This window comes from Dreissena polymorpha, chromosome 16 (assembly GCF_020536995.1).
Source record: "Dreissena polymorpha isolate Duluth1 chromosome 16, UMN_Dpol_1.0, whole genome shotgun sequence".
Taxonomy (NCBI): Eukaryota; Metazoa; Mollusca; class Bivalvia; order Myida; family Dreissenidae; genus Dreissena; species Dreissena polymorpha.
The window spans coordinates 4,707,811-4,731,841 of NC_068370.1; the positions used below are offsets into that span (position 1 = coordinate 4,707,811).

At 38.7% G+C, this 24,031-nt stretch overlaps 1 protein-coding gene across 4 annotated transcripts; it reads left to right on the forward strand.

The window, feature by feature from the left end:
• Positions 1-159: 159 nt before the first annotated feature.
• LOC127862485 (uncharacterized) lies at positions 160-22,308 on the forward strand. Of its 4 annotated transcripts, XM_052401640.1 has the most exons (6): positions 160-534; positions 1,934-2,035; positions 5,137-5,198; positions 5,973-6,025; positions 7,707-7,768; positions 21,068-22,308. In XM_052401640.1, the coding sequence occupies exon 6, from the start codon at positions 21,074-21,076 to the stop codon at positions 21,941-21,943; it is 870 nt and encodes a 289-aa protein (XP_052257600.1). In that variant the 5' UTR covers positions 160-534; positions 1,934-2,035; positions 5,137-5,198; positions 5,973-6,025; positions 7,707-7,768; positions 21,068-21,073; the 3' UTR covers positions 21,944-22,308. The 4 variants fall into 4 exon arrangements, with proteins under 4 accessions (XP_052257600.1, XP_052257602.1, XP_052257601.1 ...); XM_052401642.1 differs by lacking the exons at positions 160-534; positions 5,137-5,198 and having other exon boundaries at positions 1,664-2,035; XM_052401641.1 differs by lacking the exons at positions 160-534; positions 1,934-2,035; positions 5,137-5,198; positions 5,973-6,025; positions 7,707-7,768 and adding an exon at positions 11,598-11,679.
• Positions 22,309-24,031: the final 1,723 nt, after the last annotated feature.

Sequence of the window (24,031 nt, forward strand, 5' to 3'; positions counted from 1 at the left end):
ACGGATAGAATTACTGGGATTCGAATAACTGGGATTCCTAACAAATCACACCAAACTAAAATTACTGGGATTCCACGTGGATTTCGTTGTACACGTCAGCATTGGGTGTTCCAATCTATATTAATAAACTGTTCTTCAGTAGAGAGTAGTAAGAGACGGCCGAACATTACGGTCACACAATTTGTTATTGTCATGGGGCCAATAGGCCATTACATTAAACTTACAGTTTAGAATATTTAACAAACAGTGGAAAACGTTGTGTTGAAATTAGATAAATTTAAATAATGGTAATGCACATTGAAAAGCACTTTATGTATGCTTATTATTGAGTTAAAAAAATTACGTCACAATTTCTTTGTTTTCTAATCTGGAATAGGATAAAGTTAAACGACGGGCGTAATTTCAAGACAACTGGTTTTGTGATTCTTAAAAGCGTTAGATAACCCGGAAAACGCAGAGGACTGCGTGTGCACAGTGTAATAAAATCAAGCAACACCATGTCGTGAATACTGTCAGATTACAATCTAGACTAAGGTAAGCACCGATTATCTATCTATCTATCTACACTGTCTAACTCCCCTTGCGGGTATAATTGACAGGTAATGTTAATGACTATTTACATTATTAAAATATAATTGCTATGGACTAGTGTGTTTGTCGCTATTGCAAATACTCGCAATAAATAGAATTACTGGGATTCCAACAATTTATAGATTAACCACAGGAGGGAGGCCCAAAGTATTATTTTATTTTTATTATATATATGCTATAATAATAGAAACAAGGAGTGCAACTTCATTTGCCGTAAAACTACACCATCTTTACTGTAAACCATGTAAATCGAAAAAAAAATAACAAATCAACTTTACACCAATAGCAAATGTATGCTTTATTTGAATGACGTCAGAGGATATCCGTACTTCCTTTCAAAAATTAAAGCTCTTGGTTGTTTATTTACAAATCGGAGTAAAAGATACTTTTGATGGTGTGTGAATGATTATAAGATGTATTGTTATCGATTCATTAATGTTTATTGAACGGAAATAACCGTTTTAATGACGAACAGTCATGTAATCTTTGTGTTTCTGCTGTTTAAAACGATCGGAAATTGAAGCAATATTGGACATACTTGTGTCCGACCAAAATTGTTTCCGTGAGTGTCAACTTCTGAGGGTTGGTATCGAAATACTGCTGGTTCAATGGTACTGATGTTAATTTTTCCTGATAAATTATTTAATTAGCTTTCGAAACCAACCGGTGTGTAGTTCGTTAAAAATTGCTCGAGTTACACGGTAAACAGTAAAGATGGCGTAGTTTTACGGCAAATGAAGTTGCATTCCTAGTGTCTATTATAGCATATATATATATATATATATATATATATATATATATATATATATATATATATATATATATATATATATATATATATACTATGGGCTTCCCACCTGTGAGATTAACAGAAAAACCGGGATTCCTACAAATCACCCATACTAAAATAAGGGAATCCCAACAATAAATAGAATAACTGGGATTCCAACAATACATTTTGTCAACGGCATACTTCGCTATCTTTAGGCACGTGGTTTTCATTGTTCACGTCATTATTGGGTTTTCCCTATATATACTGTTCTCAAGTAGAGAGTAGTAAGAGACGGCCGAACATTACGGTCACACAATTTGTTATTGCCATGGGGCCAATAGGCCATTACATTTATTTACAGTTTAGAATATTTTACGAACCGTGGAAAACGTTGTGTTGAAATTAAATAAATAGAAATCAATCGTTATGAACATTGAAAAGGACTTTATGTATGTTAATTTTTGAGTTTAAAAGAGAACGTCACAATTTCTTTCTTTTCTAATCTGAAATAAGTTAAAGTTAAACAACAGGCGTATATCTCAAGACAACTGGTTTTGTCCTTTTTAAAAGCGTCAGATAAACCGGAAAACGCAGAGGACTGCGCGTGCACAGTGGCATAAAATCAAGCAACATCATGGTCGTGATTACTGTCAGATTACAATCTAGTCTAAGGTAAGCAACGATTATTTACATTATTACAATATTATTGCTATGGACTTATGACATTATATGCATATATGCAGAACTACAGTTATAATCAGGGTTTGCACCAATCGACCGCCCCCGGTTTTAACCGGCGGTTTTTACCGGTTAAAACCGCCCCGGTCAATACTACCGAAGTGGTCCTTACTGGTCAACACTGGTCGATTGAACTTGACTCCCAATTTTGATTAATATCCCATGCTTAATTAAACAATATTGATAATGTAAATTAGACAGAAATGTTGCCAGTAATGTCTTAAGCTATTAATACCCACTATTTTATACCTGTTCATGCAATTTGTAGGCAAATCTCTCAACATTTTTCAAATTAGTCAATGTTGGTCAATTGAATTTTTCTGGTCGATTGAACTTTTTTTTTTCAATTCAAATTAATGTTCAGATAGTTTTGTGCTTGATTCAACAAGATTAAAAATATGATTTAGACGATGTTAAAACTGTGAATGAAAAGCAGGAATATAATACGATTTTTTTTTAAATATAAATTTGCTATAATGCTAAAACAACACTGCTTATTATTTTGAAGACCAATCGAACTTTTAAATATAAAAGGAAAAAAACAATCTCTTAATACAAAAAGGAGACAAGTTAGAAGTAATAATTAAATAAATAGCAAGTTATCTCCTTTTGTTTGAGTGATATGAAATTGCCTAAGAACAGATTTGCTTCATAGTCAATATCAGAGATATAACACTGCATTCATTTTATTACCAATTAAGGCGTTGGGGCCAGAATAAAAATATAGAAAACACAATAGTTCTGTTTGCCCATCTGTTTATCAAATAGAGATATCAATAGATCAGTGAAGTACTATGGTAACTACAATAGTAATACTACTTTAGTAACTGATGTTATACACTGAGATAAAGATATTGCCTTAGTCCTTACGTATTTGAGGCCGTTCTCATAAATAACAAAGAAGTAATTTTTACAGCTTTAAAGATTGTTTTTACAATTAATAAGTCAAAAAGTGATTGATTTAATAAAGAAAAGCTTAAAGTCTTCTTTTGTGATGTTTAAATGCTATACTTTTCAATCGAGCAGTATTTACCAGTAATGACAAGTATTGACGGTTTTAACCGGGTATTGACCGCCGGCCCGGTCAATACTCAATTGACCGGTCACGGTCAATACTCAATTGACCGGTCAATATGCCAACCCTGGTGTGAAAATCGAGGCTGATCAGAAAATTTGATTGCCAGGTTCCTACTGATTAATTCATAATAACTTGGATTCCTACGTATCACACCATACTAAAATTAGAAAAACTGAAATCCCAAAATAGAATAACTGGGATTCCAACAATAGTTGTTATCCGTAACTCTCCAGTCTGGGTGTTTTTTTCCGATATTTGAGCACGATATTTTAGTGAATCAATAATTTGGCTTATCGCTGAATAGTAAACACCACTTTTTCTGCTCAAACGTTCGATATAGTTGATAAAAAATCCATGATTTAATCATTTTTCTTTAGATGAACTTAATATAATTTGTGAGAATACTATAAATAATTGTTTATTGAAGCATTAAACCGTTTTCACCCCAACATGAAGTTTACGCATTCAGCTTCTAAGAAAATCGTGTCTTTTCTCGATGTCGCTGTTTCTATTAATGACGACTTAACACTTCAAACAGATATACACATAAAGGAGACCAATAACCACCAATATCTTGACTATACGTCATGCCACCCTAAACAGTGTAAGGACGGAATACCATACAGTCAGGCGAAGCGATATTGACGTATTATATCGGATGACAACAGTTTTAAATCCTCACTTCAAGACCTCAAGCGTCATTTCAAAGAACGAGATTATCCGGAAAAAAATTATCGATTGTGCATTTGAAAAAGTTTCTGCTCTATCTCAAGAAGACGCATTACAGTCCTGCAATAAAGCAAAAACAAAAGTTATCCCATTTACAGTGGAATATAATCCGTCATTGCCAAACATAGGAGCCGCAATAAACAATTATTGGGACATACTTAACCTGTCACAGAAAGAAGAAGTGAGAAGTGTGTATGAAACTTATAAGCCCATACTGGCGTTTAAAAGGCCTAATAATATAGGAAACTTCATTACACGTGCTCAGTTTACGAACAGTTTGAACAGTTCACGTGCGTCCAGTGCCTGTGGAAGAACACGTTGCTCCCATTGTAAATCCATACACGTTGGAGAAAAAATTAAAAGTACAGTAACAGGCGAGCAATTTAATTTACAGAAGAATATGAATTGTGCATCTAAAGATGTAATATACCTCATTACATGTAAACAGTGTAAGAAACAGTACGTTCACTTGGACAAACCATGCAACCGGTGTCAAAAAGAATGAACAGTCATCGATTTGACATAAGAAACTTTTCTAACCCTGAATTTTCAACTTTGGTCGCATCACATTTTAATGAAGATCACCACAGCGCAAATGACTTTTCCTTTATGCCAATTGATGTTGTTAGCAACAACATAGATCGTCTATGTAAAGAAACTTACTATATACATAGACTTAAAACATTACACCCTAATGGTATGAATAACAAAGTTCTTTTTAACATAAAAGACTAGCTCTTGAATTTAATTATGCTTACTTTTGTTTTTTCCTATTAGTATTTTTATATATAATTTTATAGGAAATTGTGTATTCTTGAATCCGAAAGTTAAGCTTAATTTAATTAACGTTCATTTTATTGACGTACATTTTCCCGCATTTTAATGTATGTTAAGTCAATGACGTAACATCCGCTTTCTGTTATTATTTGTATTATCCTGATGAAGGCGTAAGCCGAAACGTTGATAAAAAAGGAAAGAAAAATATGTGTTTTTGTTGAATTTATCATACTATGTGAGAATACTATGTAACTATGTCATTGCATAAGGTAACAATATACTAAATCTTTTTGGAGTGCAATGTTATACTCTCTAAAAACATGAACATCATTTATTTGAAGACACGGTTCTCTGTAGGGTCACTTGCCATGACTTTATTTTAGTATATTTCTGTGTGCATGTGGCAGGGAAAACATTGTTGTTTACAAGAAATTCACTCTTTTATCTGAAGATTGGAGACTACATAAGACTTTGACAGATGGCGGGAAACCCTCATGAACTGGATAGAAGCCGGTAAATAGATGGCCGTAAAACAGTGACTTTTGATTCGTGACGAGTTCTTTCTTACATACCTCGTGACCTATCTTTTTTATTGCTTAAATCAATTCGGCTTGGAATGCTCTTCGAGAAAAGGTATGGTTATGAGGGTCTCTATGCGCAAAAGTTTGACTTTATTTTTCGTTAAAGTTATTGCTTTTACATTGAATTTGTCTAGGAAATCTTTTATTATATTGTGACCTAAACTAGCTTTAGGTATAAAATGAAATATCATCTGCAAGTGCAAAATATGACTGGGAAAGCTGATTTTTGGTCACTTCTTAGCAAAAGAAAAGAAAATTAGTGCATTAAATGCATGAATTCAGATTATTTGACCTGGAATAGTTGTTTTTCAAGTTGAACCCATACCCTTGTATAGCCGAATAAGGGCTAAATTGCTTTCCGACTTAAATTCAAAAGCATTTTGGTTGACTGTGTAGCGTTATTGTGCTACATGAAGTCAGAATTCAACGCCAAGGACTCCGCAATCCAGTAACGCAACAATAGCTTGTGCGTAAAGCATGAACATTCAAACAGAGCCCCATTTCCGCGACATGGAATGGCGGACATTTTTACAGTTTTGAGAGTGCAACAGATGCTTAACAGAGCCAGCTTTCATATTTAGTACAATCATGCATAAAACAAGCTTGATCACCTCGTATTATTCATAGAAATACACTTAAAATATATAAATGCATGTTTTTTTCATCATTTTATATCTATTTCTATTGGGTATTTTGACTTTTTCAGGTAGAGGAATGTCTGCGACTAAGCCGACGGCCACTGGATAAGGGTTGTTGATGGTAAAACAGATAATAATACTAATTTATTATAATGTACACAGGCAAATAAGCATATTTATGATGCTTAAGGTGTGAAATACTGTCCTAATCAGTTTTGTGGTCACTTAAACTCTTGCCGTCCTGCAATTCCCATGCAGTTTGTATCGATTATTTCGCGTCCTGACACGTAAAGCTCGTGCTCTGTTGGCAGCAGAAGTTGGCACTCAACATGTTTATCCTTGTTCCTGAGCATGTATGCAGCACAGCTGAGTTGATTTGCTACTTGTTACCCTACAATTAGCTTGTGTTTGGTACTGTTTTCTCACAATATGCTTACAGTCATGGTTCCGGCTTGAGAAGATGTCGCGTCCGACTTAAACATAGGATTGTTGTAGCAAGTGTCCCCTTCATCGTTTACCTTAGAGGGATCTTTTTGACAAATGTTGGCACTTTCAGCAACCAGTTTTGTTTTTTATTTGATAAATGCTTCTCTCATTCAGTGATTTAAGGGCAGTATTGACCTTATTCGCTTGTCTTTGCATACAGAGGTGACATGGATAAATGATGTTTGTTGTGTTGAGAATTCTGCGGGAAGCTGTGTCCCCAAAAGAAGTCATAGAAACCCCTTTCAGAAAGCCTGCATTGATCTGAGCTGCCTTTCTGCCCCTGTTACTACATGGAACCTCATTTCTAAGCTTAAAATGCTTGCTTACATATATGTATCTTGTTCATTTTAACCTTTCCGTCCATCCTATACCCCCAAAATGAGCATTTTTTCTTTCGCTTGGTTATGAACCCCCATTTTTTTCCAGATTGTCACCATAAAAATAGTCAAAAGTACTTATTTTGTGCCCAAAATATGAAATTTTGTATTCTCTTGAACCTCTAAATGAGAGCTGGCAATGCATTTTTACCATCTGCTGCAGTTTAAAGGCACCCATGACATTATATGCTAGGATATATCATTGGCCTCTGGCAAATAAATGGGCTCCGAGCGACAAGGCTCGTTTCAAGATATCACACTTTTATTGGTGCTAAACAACAAGTTATTGGGAGCTTATTGATATCTTCTCCTTAAAGTAGCTTTGATCTCTCATTTGTACTAATTTGTTTATTGTCTTGGATGAAATTGGATTTTCTCTGCTTTGAAATTGACATTTTTGGGGTGATATAAAAAAACACACAAAAAAGACATTATCAAAATTGCTTAGATTGAAAATATCTAACAAATTCATTCTTTCACCACCACGCATAAGCCCCACGTGCATGTCCATTTGGTTTGTTTTGGTATTTTGTTGCAGATATTCAACTTAATACATTTAAATCTTAAAGGGACATTTAAGCTTTAACAGGCCTAAAATCGCCTTCTTTGGACCGAATACACCCGCGTGTGAAAATATGAAAAAAATGGCCAAATGGACAGATAATCCAGCCAAACTTATTAAATGTGTGCAATATGAATAGGAAGATAAGAATATGCAAGAAAAACACATTTTAATCAAAAGATATTTTTCCTTTAGGTTACAATATACTAAATCTTTTTGAAGTGCAATGCTATACTCTCTAAAAACATGAACATCATATATTTGAAGACATGGTTCTCTGTAGGGTCACTTGCCATGACTTTATTTTAGTATATTTCTGTGTGCATGTGGCAGGGAAAACATTGTTGTTTACTAGAAATTCACTCTTTTATCTGAAGATTGGAGACTACATAAGACTTTGACAGATGGCGGGAAACCCTCATGAACTGGATAGAAGCCGGTAAATAGATGGCCGTAAAACAGTGACTTTTGATTCGTGACGAGTTCTTTCTTACATACAGCGTGACCTATTTTTTGTATTGCTTAAATCAATTCGGCTTGGAATGCTCTTCGAGAAAAGGTATGGTTATTAGGGTCTCTATGCGCAAAAGTTTGACTTTATTTTTCGTTAAAGTTATTGCTTTTACATTGAATTTGTGTAGGAAATCTTTTACTATATTGTGACCATAATGTGCGTAGGCCTGGGCATTGAGTTTTAATGGAAGTTTGTCAACGAAACTACCAAGACATTGACTCCATCGTATATATATTATACATTTATTTTGATTTTGAAAATAAATGGGAGTCGTGATTATACGGGATTATACGGTAATCGATTTAGTCGTTAAACGTCGTATGCATGCGGTAATCGCTAGAGTCAAGATAATACGTATGTATGGGGAACTCGATAGAGTCGGTATAATACGTATCTATGTGGGAAAGGGTTAATTAAGGGACAAACTTGTTCGCCGATTTATAAAATAAAACAAATTTTAAGTAAAATCTTGTTTATGTATTCTGTTTACATTCATTTCATTACAAAAGTTGAAATCATTGTGGACAAAGGAGATTATCCTTCATATAGATTTAAAATTGAGGGTACGCATCATTCCAGAATGGCCTTTTTTTATTTAAAGACCATTTTATTAAGACACCACTTTTGGTTACTCCCTTGAGTGGTCTCTTTATACAAGATTTACTGTAGTTGGCCACCATCAAACAGCGTAGTTGCATAAGGAGCTTCTTGCTTATTGAAAATTTGGAGATCATGCAGCTATCGAACGGGTATATCAAAGCTGTGATAGAGATCGGTGCCGTTTATTTCTCTTACAAAGCTTCCTAAGGATCACTTTTTATAGTATGTGTAATTTGAAGTTTTTATTATTAAAAACAAAAATCTTGTGTGTTTCAATATATGAGTGCGTATTCTACATAACCAATAACCTGTCGTATTGTTTTTGTTTACACAGGCTTGCTCATCTGCTCATGAAAAGCAACACCCACGAAAAAGCATCTACACTTGTAGCTCACTCATTCATCTTGAAAGTTGTTTGAAATGACTTACTATCGCGTAAGAAGACATCTTAGCTTAGAAGAAATGAACAGAGGGGTTGGGATGCTGGAAGGAGGAGCGTCACAACGTCATGTGGCACGTCAGCTTGGTGTTTCACAGAGCGTTGTAGCCAGGATGTGGAGCCGCTACCAAATGCATGGTGATGTTATCCCCAGATACAGGGGAGGTCGTCAGAGGGCTACTACGCAGGCACAAGACCGTTTTATCGTGGTACAAGCCCGACGTCATCGCTTTATGAACGCCACGGCCCTTCAAAATGACTTACAGAATGCATCAGGGGTTCGGGTTTCAACTCAAACCATTCGAAATAGACTGCATAATGTTGGCATGAGGGCTAGACGACCTGCCATTCGTGTTCCATTGATGCGCTACCACATCCATGCACGGCTCAAATGGGCACAAGATCACATGACATGGCCTTTAAATGCCTGGACACCAGTACTCTTCACAGACGAGTCTAGATTCTGTGTTGACTTTACAGATAGACGTGCCCGGGTGTGGAGAAAACCCAATGAGCGATTCACACCAGCATGCATCGCAACCCATGATCGTAATGTTGGGGGCTCAGTTATGGTTTGGGCTGGGATCAGCATACAGGGGAAGACAGATCTGCATATCATTGATAACGGCACTATGACAGCGCAGAGATACATTAGAGAGGTCTTGGATGTATACGTCCGTCCATATGCTGGTGCAATAGGCCCAGATTTCGTTTTAATGGACGATAATGCCGGACCTCACAGAGCCATGGTGACCAATGAGTACCTCATAGCTGAAACAATCTTCAGGATGGAGTGGCCTGCGAGGTCTCCGGACCTCAATCCAATAGAGCATGTCTGGGACATGCTTCAGGTTGCAATATCTGCACGCCCTGTTTAGCCTATGACAATCCAGGAGCTACGACAAGCCCTCCTAGAGGAATGGGTTCGAATCCCACAAGGCAGCATCCGTGGGCTTATTATTAACATAAGAAGACGATGCCAATCCGTAATTAATGCCAATGGGAGGCATACACGATATTGAAAAGATCCTTTGACTTTTTGCAGACTTTTACAATAATTTCAATGTTGATACACTGTGTTTTATATTTAAGCATCCGATAAGAAAGCTGCACTTTTTTAGCAGACGTTAGGTTAATTTTTAGTTCAAATAGTATGTTTTAAATTGTTCAGTCATTTATTATTTAGAAGTGTTAAGCATGCGAGCGTTCCATAATTGGTCACGGCCGTTATTGTGACCCGTTTTTGGTCACACAGTGACCAATATGTGGTTACAGTGACCAACTTCGGGTCACAGAGACTAATTTCTGGCCACAGTGACCAATTTATGGTCACAAGTGGAACGCTGCGGCTATATAAAGTGAACAAGTTTTGGTCACCGGATTCATTATAGTTATAATCTTTAAAGGGGTAACATCTATCACGTTTTTTTCTTTAAAAAGTAAGTTTAACATTAATAATAGTGACACTGGTATTGGACCATTTAATTTTAAGTTTAAATAATAGCTCATACCGAGTTCTTTTAATTATTGAGTCATTCCACTAACATTTAGAGGAGCGCCATTGAATCTTTGTCATCCATTACTAATATGCTAGTAACTACGCTACCTTGTCAGAAACTTTAAGTCTGATAAATAACACTTTTCATTGAATATATTTGCAGTTTGTATTTGGATATCGGTGTCATTAACGTTTATTATGAATAAATTTTTTGAACGTTTAATACCAGAATTACGTTAAGATTATGAAATGAGTACCACAGAACGCAACAGTATACATCGAGTTTCGCAATGAATAAACTTAATGAACGTTACCAGAATTGCGTTATAGATTATGAAATGAGTACCAAAGAACGCAACAGTATACTTGGAGACTTTTCTAACGCAACACGTCTTCAAATTAATAGAGCTCCTTTATTTTTGAACGGATTTTGTCATACCTAATAATAGTAATAATACTTTGTACATTTAATTGAAATTGAGCAACAATTAAATATCAAACATAACAAATAAAAAAAATATTGAAAAAGTAAAAATTCTCAAATCGTACATCGTAAAATAATAATGTTAACTGTAAAACAACCGACCGGCTTGTAACATTGCGCTCATACAAGCCATATTGTTGTGGTGTAAAATCAACTTAGAATGATGAAATTGAAATTAAACACTTGATGACTTTTCGAACGCAGAAATTTTCAAACTTAAATATCGCAAGTATGAGTAATTATTTTGATTTAAATTGTACATGTGATCATGAGACTACAATATATACAAGCAAACGATGAAATCATTCGTCCGTGACTATCGGATGTTTCAGCAAATGGGGAAGGTAGCCTGCAACATGCCGATTGCGCTTTTGCGCTCCTGAAATTTTATACGGGACATATTGATTTTTAAAATAATTGTAGCAGTAGTTTTATCTTTTTGCACGTCAAAATGGTGAAACACGATAGATTCTAATTTTATTTCAATTTCCACATTTAGGTGGGTTGATACACCAGAAAAACATACAATAAGATTGTCCTCTCTCAAGCCGATTCAAACCGATTTAAACCTGGGTTTAAAAAGGTGAACAGGTAGACACTACAGCGGTTATCGCTAAAGCGTATATACGGTGTATAGCGTCAACCAATTAAAATGCGCCACCGCAATGCGGTACTTTTTCAACCAATCAAAATCAAAGGCGCAAATATAACTAACTGCCATTATCAGAAAGCGTCCTCTTTCTCTTCTGATCGTCAGTGAAGAAGGACACGCACATTATTCGGTGAAATAAGGAGTGCGCGGATTAAGAATTAACGTGAGTACAGCTTTAATTTTTGTAGTATTAAGGTAGCGTTAGTTAAAGAACATTATTATATAGTAGTTTAATGTAATTTTTAATTGGGAGACCAAAACCCTCCTGGGAATGACGGGACACCACCAAACATGTGTAATCCGATACATGTACATGCACCCCTATCCCCTGTATGACTTCATAGGTCACATGTCTTTCGATTAATCTTCCGGTATGGAGTCTGACATGACGTCACAGGAAGTTGACCTACATAGGACCCCTCCTTGACCCTTAAAATATTTCGTCCGTATAGCATACAATATGTATAGAAAACGAAAGTAGATGCTTATTTTGCATATTTTAAATATCCCGCCAGGATGTAGCATCATATAGAATGTTCGAGAAGGTAGGGAAAGTCCCTGTTAGGTTTACCCGAAGAGAAAAAGCAACTAACAACCAATCAATGTGCAGCGATAAGCCTTATCTTTTTAATATATAAGTAAACTCAAAAATACTGCTCAGCATTCTGTGTTTGGATTTTAATGTGAAAGGATCTAAAAAGGAGGAATTACCAAATAAAAGGTATGGCATCTTCTCATAGTACTGCTCAAGCAGTTGATCAGATTGGAGTATCTTCACAGCCAGGTAGTTTAAAGACTATCTCTGTAGAGACAGATTATTTTCTCCAGAGACTAGGGAAATCAAATTCACATGGTGGCACACCAGTCCGAATATACTCATTGCTCTAGCCAGGATTGCAAATTACTTGTGAGCATTGGCAAGGCTCCCCAGTTAACGGAGCAGTGTTACTGGCGTTGGGTCGACAGTGCTTAGGCTAGGTATTGCTTCGGCGCAAGAAGTGGGTCACTTGCTTGGGCGAGTCAGCGTTTGCTTGTAGTTTCCAATCTGGCTAAATCAATGTAAGGTTGTCTTTGACTGCGTATGGTAAGCAATCCTGCTATTTGGCAAGCAGAAAGACAACAGCAGTCGATTAACTGAGTTTGGGCAGCCGAGGTATGTAGGTGTCGTTAGACCGACTCCACAAGTTGCGGAGCGCGCTGATTGCACTTGGGGGGAAACGCCTCGGTTTTCAGCGCTACGATGTTTTATCAATGCTGTCGTTACACTCTGGCAAGGCTCCTCAGTCTATCGCGAGGGACACTATTTATTGCCCGCAAGCTTTAGAACCTGACGTGGGTCGATTATGCGTATGCGAGTCCGAGGACACGATGGCATTGATAAGGCTACCAACCAGTTGATGACTGCTTGACCGATACTATGTTACATGCATTGCTCTATACGATTGTCAAAATTGTTTAGGTTTAGGTTTCAGTCTCCAGAGAGACTTAAGTGTACAACTAAAACAAAGCAGACACTTTCAAAATTGTCCGCTGAGATTGAAAGTCAGAGGAAGTCCTGCTCAGCTAGCTGTGTAACAACGTAGGGCGAGGCCGCAAGCCAATACGAAATGAGGCGTTACAAAGCAGCCCGTCCCCGCGATCGTTGTGAAATACTTTCGGCACTAGCTGGGAACCTTTTCAACGCCACATTGTTGCGCGGTTGGAAGGGTGGTAGGCACACATGGTGACATGTCTGTGCTTTGCCGTGCGACACCCTGGTATTTTCGTACGGTGACACGAAATTCCTTAATCTGGCTCTCTCAGAAACGCATGCACGCGTTGACCGAACCTGACCGATGACCGAGCAATAACATTTCTTTTAAGTGCTACAATGCGCAAAGTCTGCTAGGGCTGGGTACGGGAGGAGAAGGTCATATACGAGCGAACGAGACCATCATGTACATGTACGACGTAATATTTGGCGGTTTGACGCAACCGCACGCTAGCATCGCGGAGGAGTACGCGAAGCACTGAAGCGAGGCGCCGAAGGTTCCTTACTCGTGTTGCGATCCGCGCGACATCCTCGAATCCCAACCGAAAGGCGGCCGTTTGTTTCAACTTCATTTTCGCCAGTTTTCCGACCACGACGGCGACCATAATAAACGCGGCGACCGTCTTGATCAGGGCGAGCGATCGACACCGATCGACACGTGCGCGACGAACCGCCGGCTGGGGGAGATACGAGATCATTTAATGCTTTTGTTCTTACCGACCGAGCCGCTTTCCACTAAATTCGCAAATCTCTCTCCGAGTTAAGTAGGCTAGTATTTCGCCGGTGCAACGAATTTTCTCGCCTTGGAGGCTTCTTCCCACCCCTTTTTATGGGAAAGGTTTATAAAAAGTTAATTTTAAAAAACAAAACATCATGCTGCTCAATTTTTTCGCGCATGGCACGATTTTTTAGCTAGCCGCTTGTTGTATGCTGCTCGATTTTTTCGTGCATGCCATGATTTTTTGGTGACACACTACTATTTTTCCCCGAAGCGAAAATGATATTTTAGAAAATGCAAACGGCATGCTGCCCGATTTTTTTGCGCGAACCTACTGATATTTTACAAAAAAACGACCTGCCGTTATTTACACGCGAACCTTCTATTTATCAGTTGCTGATGAACTCTTCGCAGTGAGCCACATCTGAAATTCATGAACTCTTCACCACATTCGCGCTAGCGGACAACTAGTGTAGATAGAGGGAGTTAACACAAAAATACTTGTTTTTGTCTCTAAACATTTTTCACTACTCCATTTTTTATAGAAAGTCCGATATCGTTATTTTAACAATGAGGGTATCGTTCAACAAAAAAATTGTCCAGTTTGTCTTGTGGGATGAATTGCGGATATCTGACGCTTTCGTTGGTCGTGTTTGGCCACGGTCTCGCCCAACGGGGCCTCGACAAATCCGTTCGGCTCGTAACAGTCAGTTGCTCCCCACCGAACTGATGTAGTACCTTTATGGAATGTTTAAAGTCGGCGGGCCATTTCAAAAGGTTGTCGAACTTATCGCTGCTTACGCCGGCTTACATGCGTACCTTTACCGTCGCCGTTCGCCGTTCGGATAACACACGTCGTTTAAACTAAAGCCGTACACGTCACTCTAAAACTTCGGACTGGTGAGTTTGGCGTCGCGGCTCTTTTTTTCCGAGAATTTGTCGATTATCAACGCGAAATCGCCGGTCGGCGTGCTACCGTCCGCGAAATGCACGATGACATTCTTTAGCCACCCAACGTCCTCGGCTGGAATCCCACCAAAAAAAAATCGCGTAATCGATTGTCTTTTCCATTTTTGGGGAGGAATCCCAACAACTCACATGTTTTCCACAAGTCATTTGTGGGAATCTCAACTCGCGTGATCCTTTGGGGAATCCCAGCTCACAGCGTTTTTCCGAAAGAAAACCCGTGATTATACAAATTTTTGGGGTGGAATCCCAACAACTCACATGATTCCATAAGTCACATGACCGAATAGTCATTCGTTTTGGAATCCCAACTCACATCATTGTTTTTTGGAATCCCAACTCACATGAGAGATAGTCATTATTTTTTGGAATCCCAAGGTCATGTGACTCTAGCGACCAATCGTAAATTGCAACGTCACCCCTAACATTTTTTGCACCAATGAGAAAGGACCTATGAGTATAAAACAGTACCGCACGGCTCATTTCTTTCTTTTCTAATCTGGAATGTGATCAGTTTAAACGATCGTGATTACTGTCGGATCACAATATAGACTAAGGTAAGCAACAATTATTTACATTATTTAAATATTATTGTCATGGACTTATGCCATTATATGCATATATGCAGAATAACGGTACCTATACCACGTGACTTCTCGGATCTGTGTCGGGAGAATAAAGATCGACCCAGTAAACATTCTTAAGGATCTCTTTTTAAATATTTCACCATTTTTTGAGGGATAAAGTGGAGAGCGCGCGCATTCAAAAGAGTTTTCGATTGGTATCATGATCTTTTTAAACAAATAAGTAATTTTTCAGTAAAGTACAACCGTTTTTGTGGAATGGAATATAAATTGTTAAAAGTGCATAATAATGTGAGTATAGGTAACAATTCTTCTACATTTAAACATATTATATCAACATGAGCAAGGTTGTGCTATAGTTACTCTAAAATCTATCCTTGTCACGGCACAATACTGTAGCCCCCAGCTCTATAGGGTTTGCTATTGTTTTTTCCTTATGTCAGTATAAATGAAGGCAAGTCTGTTTTAACGCTTTACTTTTTATTGAATTGCCGTTTGATGGCTTGTTTAATGGTAAAATATGTAAACAAATTATTGGCGTTCCTATGGGTACTAATTGTGCGCCACTTATAGCTGATCTTTTTTTATATTGTTATGAAAGCGAATTTACGTTAGAATTATCTAAAACTAAACAAGTAGATTTGATTCAATGTTTTAATCTAACTAGTAGGTACATTGATGCCATACTTAATTTAGATAATCCATTCTTTGCACAATATATTCACAAAATCTACCCAAACGAACTAGTCTTAAATCTATCGTGTCAATCCAATACAGACGCCGCGTATTTAGATTTACATCTAACTATTAATAATAATATGGTTAAAACTAGTTTATACGACAAACGGGACGACTTTAACTCTTTTTAATATATAAGTAAACTCAAAAATACTGCTCAGCATTCTGTGTTTGGATTTTACTGTGAAAGGATCTAAAAAGGAGGAATTACCAAATAAAAGGTATGGCAACTTCTCATAGTACTGCTCAAGCAGTTGATCAGATTGGAGTATCTTCACAGCCAGGTAGTTTAAAGACTATCTCTGTAGAGACAGATTATTTTCTCCAGAGACTAGGGAAATCAAATTCACATGGTGGCACACCAGTCCGAATATACTCATTGCTCTAGCCAGGATTGCAAATTACTTGTGAGCATTGGCAAGGCTCCCCAGTTAACGGAGCAGTGTTACTGGCGTTGGGTCGACAGTGCTTAGGCTAGGTATTGCTTCGGCGCAAGAAGTGGGTCACTTGCTTGGGCGAGTCAGCGTTTGCTTGTAGTTTCCAATCTGGCTAAATCAATGTAAGGTTGTCTTTGACTGCGTATGGTAAGCAATCCTGCTATTTGGCAAGCAGAAAGACAACAGCAGTCGATTAACTGAGTTTGGGCAGCCGAGGTATGTAGGTGTCGTTAGACCGACTCCACAAGTTGCGGAGCGCGCTGATTGCACTTGGGGGGAAACGCCTCGGTTTTCAGCGCTACGATGTTTTATCAATGCTGTCGTTACACTCTGGCAAGGCTCCTCAGTCTATCGCGAGGGACACTATTTATTGCCCGCAAGCTTTAGAACCTGACGTGGGTCGATTATGCGTATGCGAGTCCGAGGACACGATGGCATTGATAAGGCTACCAACCAGTTGATGACTGCTTGACCGATACTATGTTACATGCATTGCTCTATACGATTGTCAAAATTGTTTAGGTTTAGGTTTCAGTCTCCAGAGAGACTTAAGTGTACAACTAAAACAAAGCAGACACTTTCAAAATTGTCCGCTGAGATTGAAAGTCAGAGGAAGTCCTGCTCAGCTAGCTGTGTAACAACGTAGGGCGAGGCCGCAAGCCAATACGAAATGAGGCGTTACAAAGCAGCCCGTCCCCGCGATCGTTGTGAAATACTTTCGGCACTAGCTGGGAACCTTTTCAACGCCACATTGTTGCGCGGTTGGAAGGGTGGTAGGCACACATGGTGACATGTCTGTGCTTTGCCGTGCGACACCCTGGTATTTTCGTACGGTGACACGAAATTCCTTAATCTGGCTCTCTCAGAAACGCATGCACGCGTTGACCGAACCTGACCGATGACCGAGCAATAACATTTCTTTTAAGTGCTACAATGCGCAAAGTCTGCTAGGGCTGGGTACGGGAGGAGAAGGTCATATACGAGCGAACGAGACCATCATGTACATGTACGACGTAATATTTGGCGGTTTGACGCAACCGCACGCTAGCATCGCGGAGGAGTACGCGAAGCACTGAAGCGAGGCGCCGAAGGTTCCTTACTCGTGTTGCGATCCGCGCGACATCCTCGAATCCCAACCGAAAGGCGGCCGTTTGTTTCAACTTCATTTTCGCCAGTTTTCCGACCACGACGGCGACCATAATAAACGCGGCGACCGTCTTGATCAGGGCGAGCGATCGACACCGATCGACACGTGCGCGACGAACCGCCGGCTGGGGGAGATACGAGATCATTTAATGCTTTTGTTCTTACCGACCGACCCGCTTTCCACTAAATTCGCAAATCTCTCTCCGAGTTAAGTAGGCTAGTATTTCGCCGGTGCAACGAATTTTCTCGCCTTGGAGGCTTCTTCCCACCCCTTTTTATGGGAAAGGTTTATAAAAAGTTAATTTTAAAAAACAAAACATCATGCTGCTCAATTTTTTCGCGCATGGCACGATTTTTTAGCTAGCCGCTTGTTGTATGCTGCTCGATTTTTTCGTGCATGCCATGATTTTTTGGTGACACACTACTATTTTTCCCCGAAGCGAAAATGATATTTTAGAAAATGCAAACGGCATGCTGCCCGATTTTTTTGCGCGAACCTACTGATATTTTACAAAAAAACGACCTGCCGTTATTTACACGCGAACCTTCTATTTATCAGTTGCTGATGAACTCTTCGCAGTGAGCCACATCTGAAATTCATGAACTCTTCACCACATTCGCGCTAGCGGACAACTAGTGTAGATAGAGGGATTTAACACAAAAATACTTGTTTTTGTCTCTAAACATTTTTCACTACTCCATTTTTTATAGAAAGTCCGATATCGTTATTTTAACAATGAGGGTATCGTTCAACAAAAAAATTGTCCAGTTTGTCTTGTGGGATGAATTGCGGATATCTGACGCTTTCGTTGGTCGTGTTTGGCCACGGTCTCGCCCAACGGGGCCTCGACAAATCCGTTCGGCTCGTAACAGTCAGTTGCTCCCCACCGAACTGATGTAGTACCTTTATGGAATGTTTAAAGTCGGCGGGCCATTTCAAAAGGTTGTCGAACTTATCGCTGCTTACGCCGGCTTACATGCGTACCTTTACCGTCGCCGTTCGCCGTTCGGATAACACACGTCGTTTAAACTAAAGCCGTACACGTCACTCTAAAACTTCGGACTGGTGAGTTTAGCGTCGCGGCTCTTTTTTTCCGAGAATTTGTCGATTATCAACGCGAAATCGCCGGTCGGCGTGCTACCGTCCGCGAAATGCACGATGACATTCTTTAGCCACCCAACGTCCTCGGCTGGAATCCCACCCAAAAAAAATCGCGTAATCGATTGTCTTTTCCATTTTTGGGGAGGAATCCCAACAACTCACATGTTTTCCACAAGTCATTTGTGGGAATCTCAACTCGCGTGATCCTTTGGGGAATCCCAGCTCACAGCGTTTTTCCGAAAGAAAACCCGTGATTATACAAATTTTTGGGGTGGAATCCCAACAACTCACATGATTCCATAAGTCATTGTTGGGCGATAGTCATTGTTGTGGGAATCCCATCTCACATGATCGAGATTTCTTTGGGAACCCAACAACTCATATGATACAGTCATTGTTGGGAATCCCAACTTGCGTGATCGAGATAAGTCATTTGTATGGGAACACAACAACTCACATAACCGAATAATCATTCGTTTTGGAATCCCAAAACGATCATTGTTTTTTGGAATCCCAACTCACATGAGAGATAGTCATTATTTCCAAATCGCGTGATCGATTGTTATTTCCATTTTTAGGGCGGAATCCCAACAACTCACATGATTTCCATAAGTCATTGTTGGGAATCCCAACTCGCGAGATCCGTTGGGGAATCCCAGCTAACAGCGTTTTTCCGAAAGAAAAATCGTGATTATACAAATTTTTGGGGTGGAATCCCAACAACTCACATGATTCCATAAGTCATTGTTGGGCGATAGTCATTGTTGGGAATCCCAGCTCACATGATCGAGATTACTTTGGAATCCAACATCTTATATGATACGATAGTCATTGTTGGGAATCCCTACTTGCGTGAACGGGATAAGTCATTTGTATGGGAACCCAACAACTCACATGATTAAAGAAAATGTTCATATTAAACTTTTCCATTTAATTTACTCGTTTTTATCAAAAGAATATGATGCTTATGTACTTAAAAACACGTGCGTGATGGTTTTCGATTCACTTTATCTTTTGTCTCTTAAAATTTGGAATCATTAGTGATATAATGGGCATTTTTCACTGTTTAATTAAATTGTGTCTTTGTGTCGTATGCACTTTATCTTTCGTCTCTTAAAACTTGGAATCATTAGTGATATAATGGGCATTTTTCACTGTTGAATTAAATTGTGTCTTTGTGTAGTATGCACAAATCTTCATAAAAACTACATTTAGATTCACATCGTACATCAAATCATTTCTGTCGTCAAATGTCATAACACCTATATACTGTTTGATTCCAATTATGTCGCTTTGAATTACCATTTTTATTCATTTGATTCTTAATATTTAATCACCTAAACTTGTTTTATTAGTAGCACAGCCCCATTAATATTTTTATTTACAGTACTACCCCTGGATTTTGTTCACGTCATTATGTCATTATGGATTTTTGTGACGTCATACGACCGACTTTCCCCCTTTTTATCTACATGCATAGGTCATTGGGTTTATAACGTTCCATTTTATTTATATTTTCTCTCTGATAGGCGTTTCTTGTTTGATTTAATTATTATTTATTTTTTTAGCAGTCACATAAACAACCAAGCAATATAATATGGAATTTTTACACCCATTATTGCTGCTTCTTCCTGTATTTGCGCGATGATTATCTGAGATATTAACTCCATGACGCTATATTCTCAAATCTTTTTCTGTAAAGAAGGAATGTAGTTGACAATTGTTAATAGTTTTATTTGATCGTTCGTCAAAAAGTTGTAACTCTGTTACTCTTGTATCTTCAATGCAATTGAGTAATTAAATAGTAATTAAATTGAATAGGTTTTAATTCCCTTTAATTATTGTTTAATTTGAGTTACAATGCTATGACGTTAAATTTTATTTACACTTAAATGTATTATGAATATTGCTGGGCCAAGTGTGAGGTTTAGCGCTCTATAACCAGGTTTAAACCCCCAATGCGTTGCATTGACCGTTCCAAGGCGGTGACCCAAGCTTTATTCTTATTTGTGTTTATGTTGTTTTGTTTTGTGTTGTATTGTGATGTTTTGTACTGTTTCGGCAATCGGTCACTTGCCATAAATAAATGACCAACTGTTGTTTGTAATAGGATTTCAATACTGCTCCAGCAGCTGGAGTTTCACTTCTTTATATTGTGATATAGCGTCAAATTTCAACAGTTCTTGGCATAAAATGTTAAAAATAAACAATGTATTTAATGTTTTGAGCGTCAACGTCGTCTTTAAAAGATAGCAGTCAACTAAAATAATTGCAATGACACAGTTTACGCGACACCTGTTGATAGTTAGGTAAAAATTATATTTTCCAGGGGTAGATGATGGAAACGCAGACAGACAAAAGGAATTCCTGGCGATGCAAACGTTGCGGCAAAGAAGATATGGAGGAGCAAATAATGGGCCATATCCTTAAGCACCATGTGGCATTAGACCGGGTGCCATTTAGTTGCAGTCTATGCGGTTTCAGATGCAACGACAATAAAACTTTGGTCCGCCATTTAAAGCACTACAGACGACACGTGGAGGAGGTAACCTCCCGGAAAGGCAGAATAAGTCTAGACAAGGTTTTGCAACGGTCTGAGAACCCATACTGGGTGAACAAGACGGACATGGAGCCAGTACAAGGATTATATGGGTGCTCCACCATGTCTGAGTCACCAACATCGGAGAATGCAGGATGCGACGAAGAAGGCTTCTTCGCGCCTCAGAAGGAGGATGTGCTGCCAGCATGGCTTCTCGACACTTCCACCACTCCCTCTGCTCCAGAACCTGAAGCACTCTCAACCCTACAGTCATTTCGACGCGTGACTCCAACAAGTCATGGTTTCGCCGACACATCTGTCCGAGTAAGTAAAACGGCCCAAAGAAATGTCTCTACCATTGACATTCTGGGTAAGGCTGCAAAAGTAAGTGGGATGGTGCCTCCCCTGGACATTTTGGCAAGTCCTGCCAAAATCGGCATACCCTCTGATCGTACGTCCAGCAACCGTAACAGTTACGCCACACCACAAATGGACGAAAACATTTTGCATGAGCTTCTTCCTGATGAAAGTGACCGAGCTGACCCACTTTTTCAGGGCATAGATGAAGATGAAGTACCCCGCAAAAGAGCCAGGGTTGAAGGGTCTTCTAGCGACGAAACGAGCCGTGAAGATCCAAGCAATGTTGTCACAAATTTACAAAATTAAACTTGAACTTTGGCAACGGAGTGCCAACCTGTTTTCCTACGGAGGGGGTAATGATGTGCCTTACACATTGTTGTTCAGTTAACGATATGTACATCATAGACATGTAGCACTCATTGTTTTAATGTACTTACCTGTTTACTTTATTTCCTGAGCTAAACATTATCCAATTCATCTGAGTGTCCACATCTCCATTATTTTGTTGAAAGTAACAGCGAGACATCGGCGAGAAGGCGGTTTCATAAACGCATACTTGCCGATTGAGAATCACATGCCAAAGAACGTTAAATATTTCCATTAGAATTGTGTCCTTTTGGCTTTTGTGTATATAATACAAGGTTATTAAAATTAAATGCTATTATATCATTCTTCTGTGGTATTATTTTGTCGCAGTGCACTTCTGATTTTTGGCAAAAATTACCAATCAAAGTACTACAATGAAAACATCATATGATCACAAAAACGATATAGTACACAGTTTTTAACACTGTCATTTAACCAGATTTCAGATTTTAAAAGGTTTCATTGAAAATAAATAAACATTACCTATAAAATAAAATGATGTACACAAAAGCACTCAATATAGCATATAGAAGATCACTGTACGCATTATCTCCCCTGTCAGATCAACAGTTGAAGCATCTTTTCACAAATTTGTACAATTGTACATTTATCCAAGGGACACACTATGCAATAATTGTTTTTGATTTGATTACATTTTTTATGAAATACTCGATAGTGACCCCCTATTGGTGTGACCCTCTATTGGCGAGTTTACTGTATACCGCAAGTAACCCTTAAAAGGGGAGTTCATTACGGTTCGCAACGGCGCACGGCGTATTGTAATGAAAATCACTTTATAACGTGTCTCATTCTAAATCTACTCCCTTTTCCGGGGTGAAATTATCGCGGCAAAAAAAGCGGATAGACCGCGGTTTTCACAACCGGGGGGAATCTCAATTTCGTTTTAAAGGAGACAGGCGGTTATTTCACGCGAAGCTTTGTAGCAGAAAAAAAGGTTGCGTGGAAAAAAAATTAGGTTAGCTTTCCCGTTTTTCTTTTTTAAGTGTTTTTTTTTATTCACCTAAGCTTTTCCGATTTCGTTCCCCGGTTTTGAACAGCGGACTCGTTTCGTAGCGATGGGGTTCGACAAAATGCCAACCGGTTTTTCCGTTATACATTTTTTTTTAACCGCTGAGGTTGATAGTCGGAGTGGAGTCCTGGCCAGTGTGTGCGTAACGATCTAGGGCGAAGTTGCAAGTCAATACGAAATGAGGCGCTATAAAGCAATTTGTCCCCGCGACGAAAAGGGAATAGATGCGCGCCGCGTGTTACCACGCAAACTAAGCGCATGTACTGTGCGACACCCATAGTATTTATCGTTCGGTGACACGAATTACCTTAATCCGGCTCTCAGAACCATTTTTTGACGACCTCAACCCCGTTGCAAACGAAACCGCCGGCTGGGGGAGATACGAGATCTTACCGAACGACCCGGTTTCCACTAAATTCGCAAAATCTCTCTCCGAGTTAAGTTGGCTTGTATTTCGCCGGTGCAACGAATTTTCTTGCCTTCGAGGCTTCTACCCACCCCTTTTTATGGGAAAGGTCTATAAAAAGTTAAATTTAAAAAACAAAACATCATGCTGCTCAATTTTTTCGCGCATGGCACGATTTTTAAGCTAGCCGCTTGTTGTATGCTGCTCGATTTTTTCGTGCATGCCATGATTTTTTGGTGACACACTACTATTTTTCCCCGAAGCGAAAATGATATTTTAGAAAATGCAAACGGCATGCTGCCCGATTTGTTTGCGCGAACCTACTGATATTTCACAAAAAACGACCTGCCGTTATGTACACGCGAACAGTGCTCCAGATAACATGCGTAAAGGCGTAAAAACGAATTAAATTTCTTAAATAACGATTTAGATTTAAAATCTTTGCGTAAAGTTACGCATTGAAACAATAAAACACGAAATCGAAAATTTCGAACGTGCGTAAAACTTCCAGTAGCAAATTATGTATGGTAAACATTTCATCCCGGTTCTGGCTCCTCTAGGCGCTCAATTAAAACTACAACTTTAAATCAAC

What these genes read in the sequence shown, in the direction of transcription:
- LOC127862485 (XM_052401640.1), top strand. Translation starts at nt 21,074, where the DNA reads ATGATGGAAACGCAGACAGACAAAAGGAATTCCTGGCGATGCAAACGT.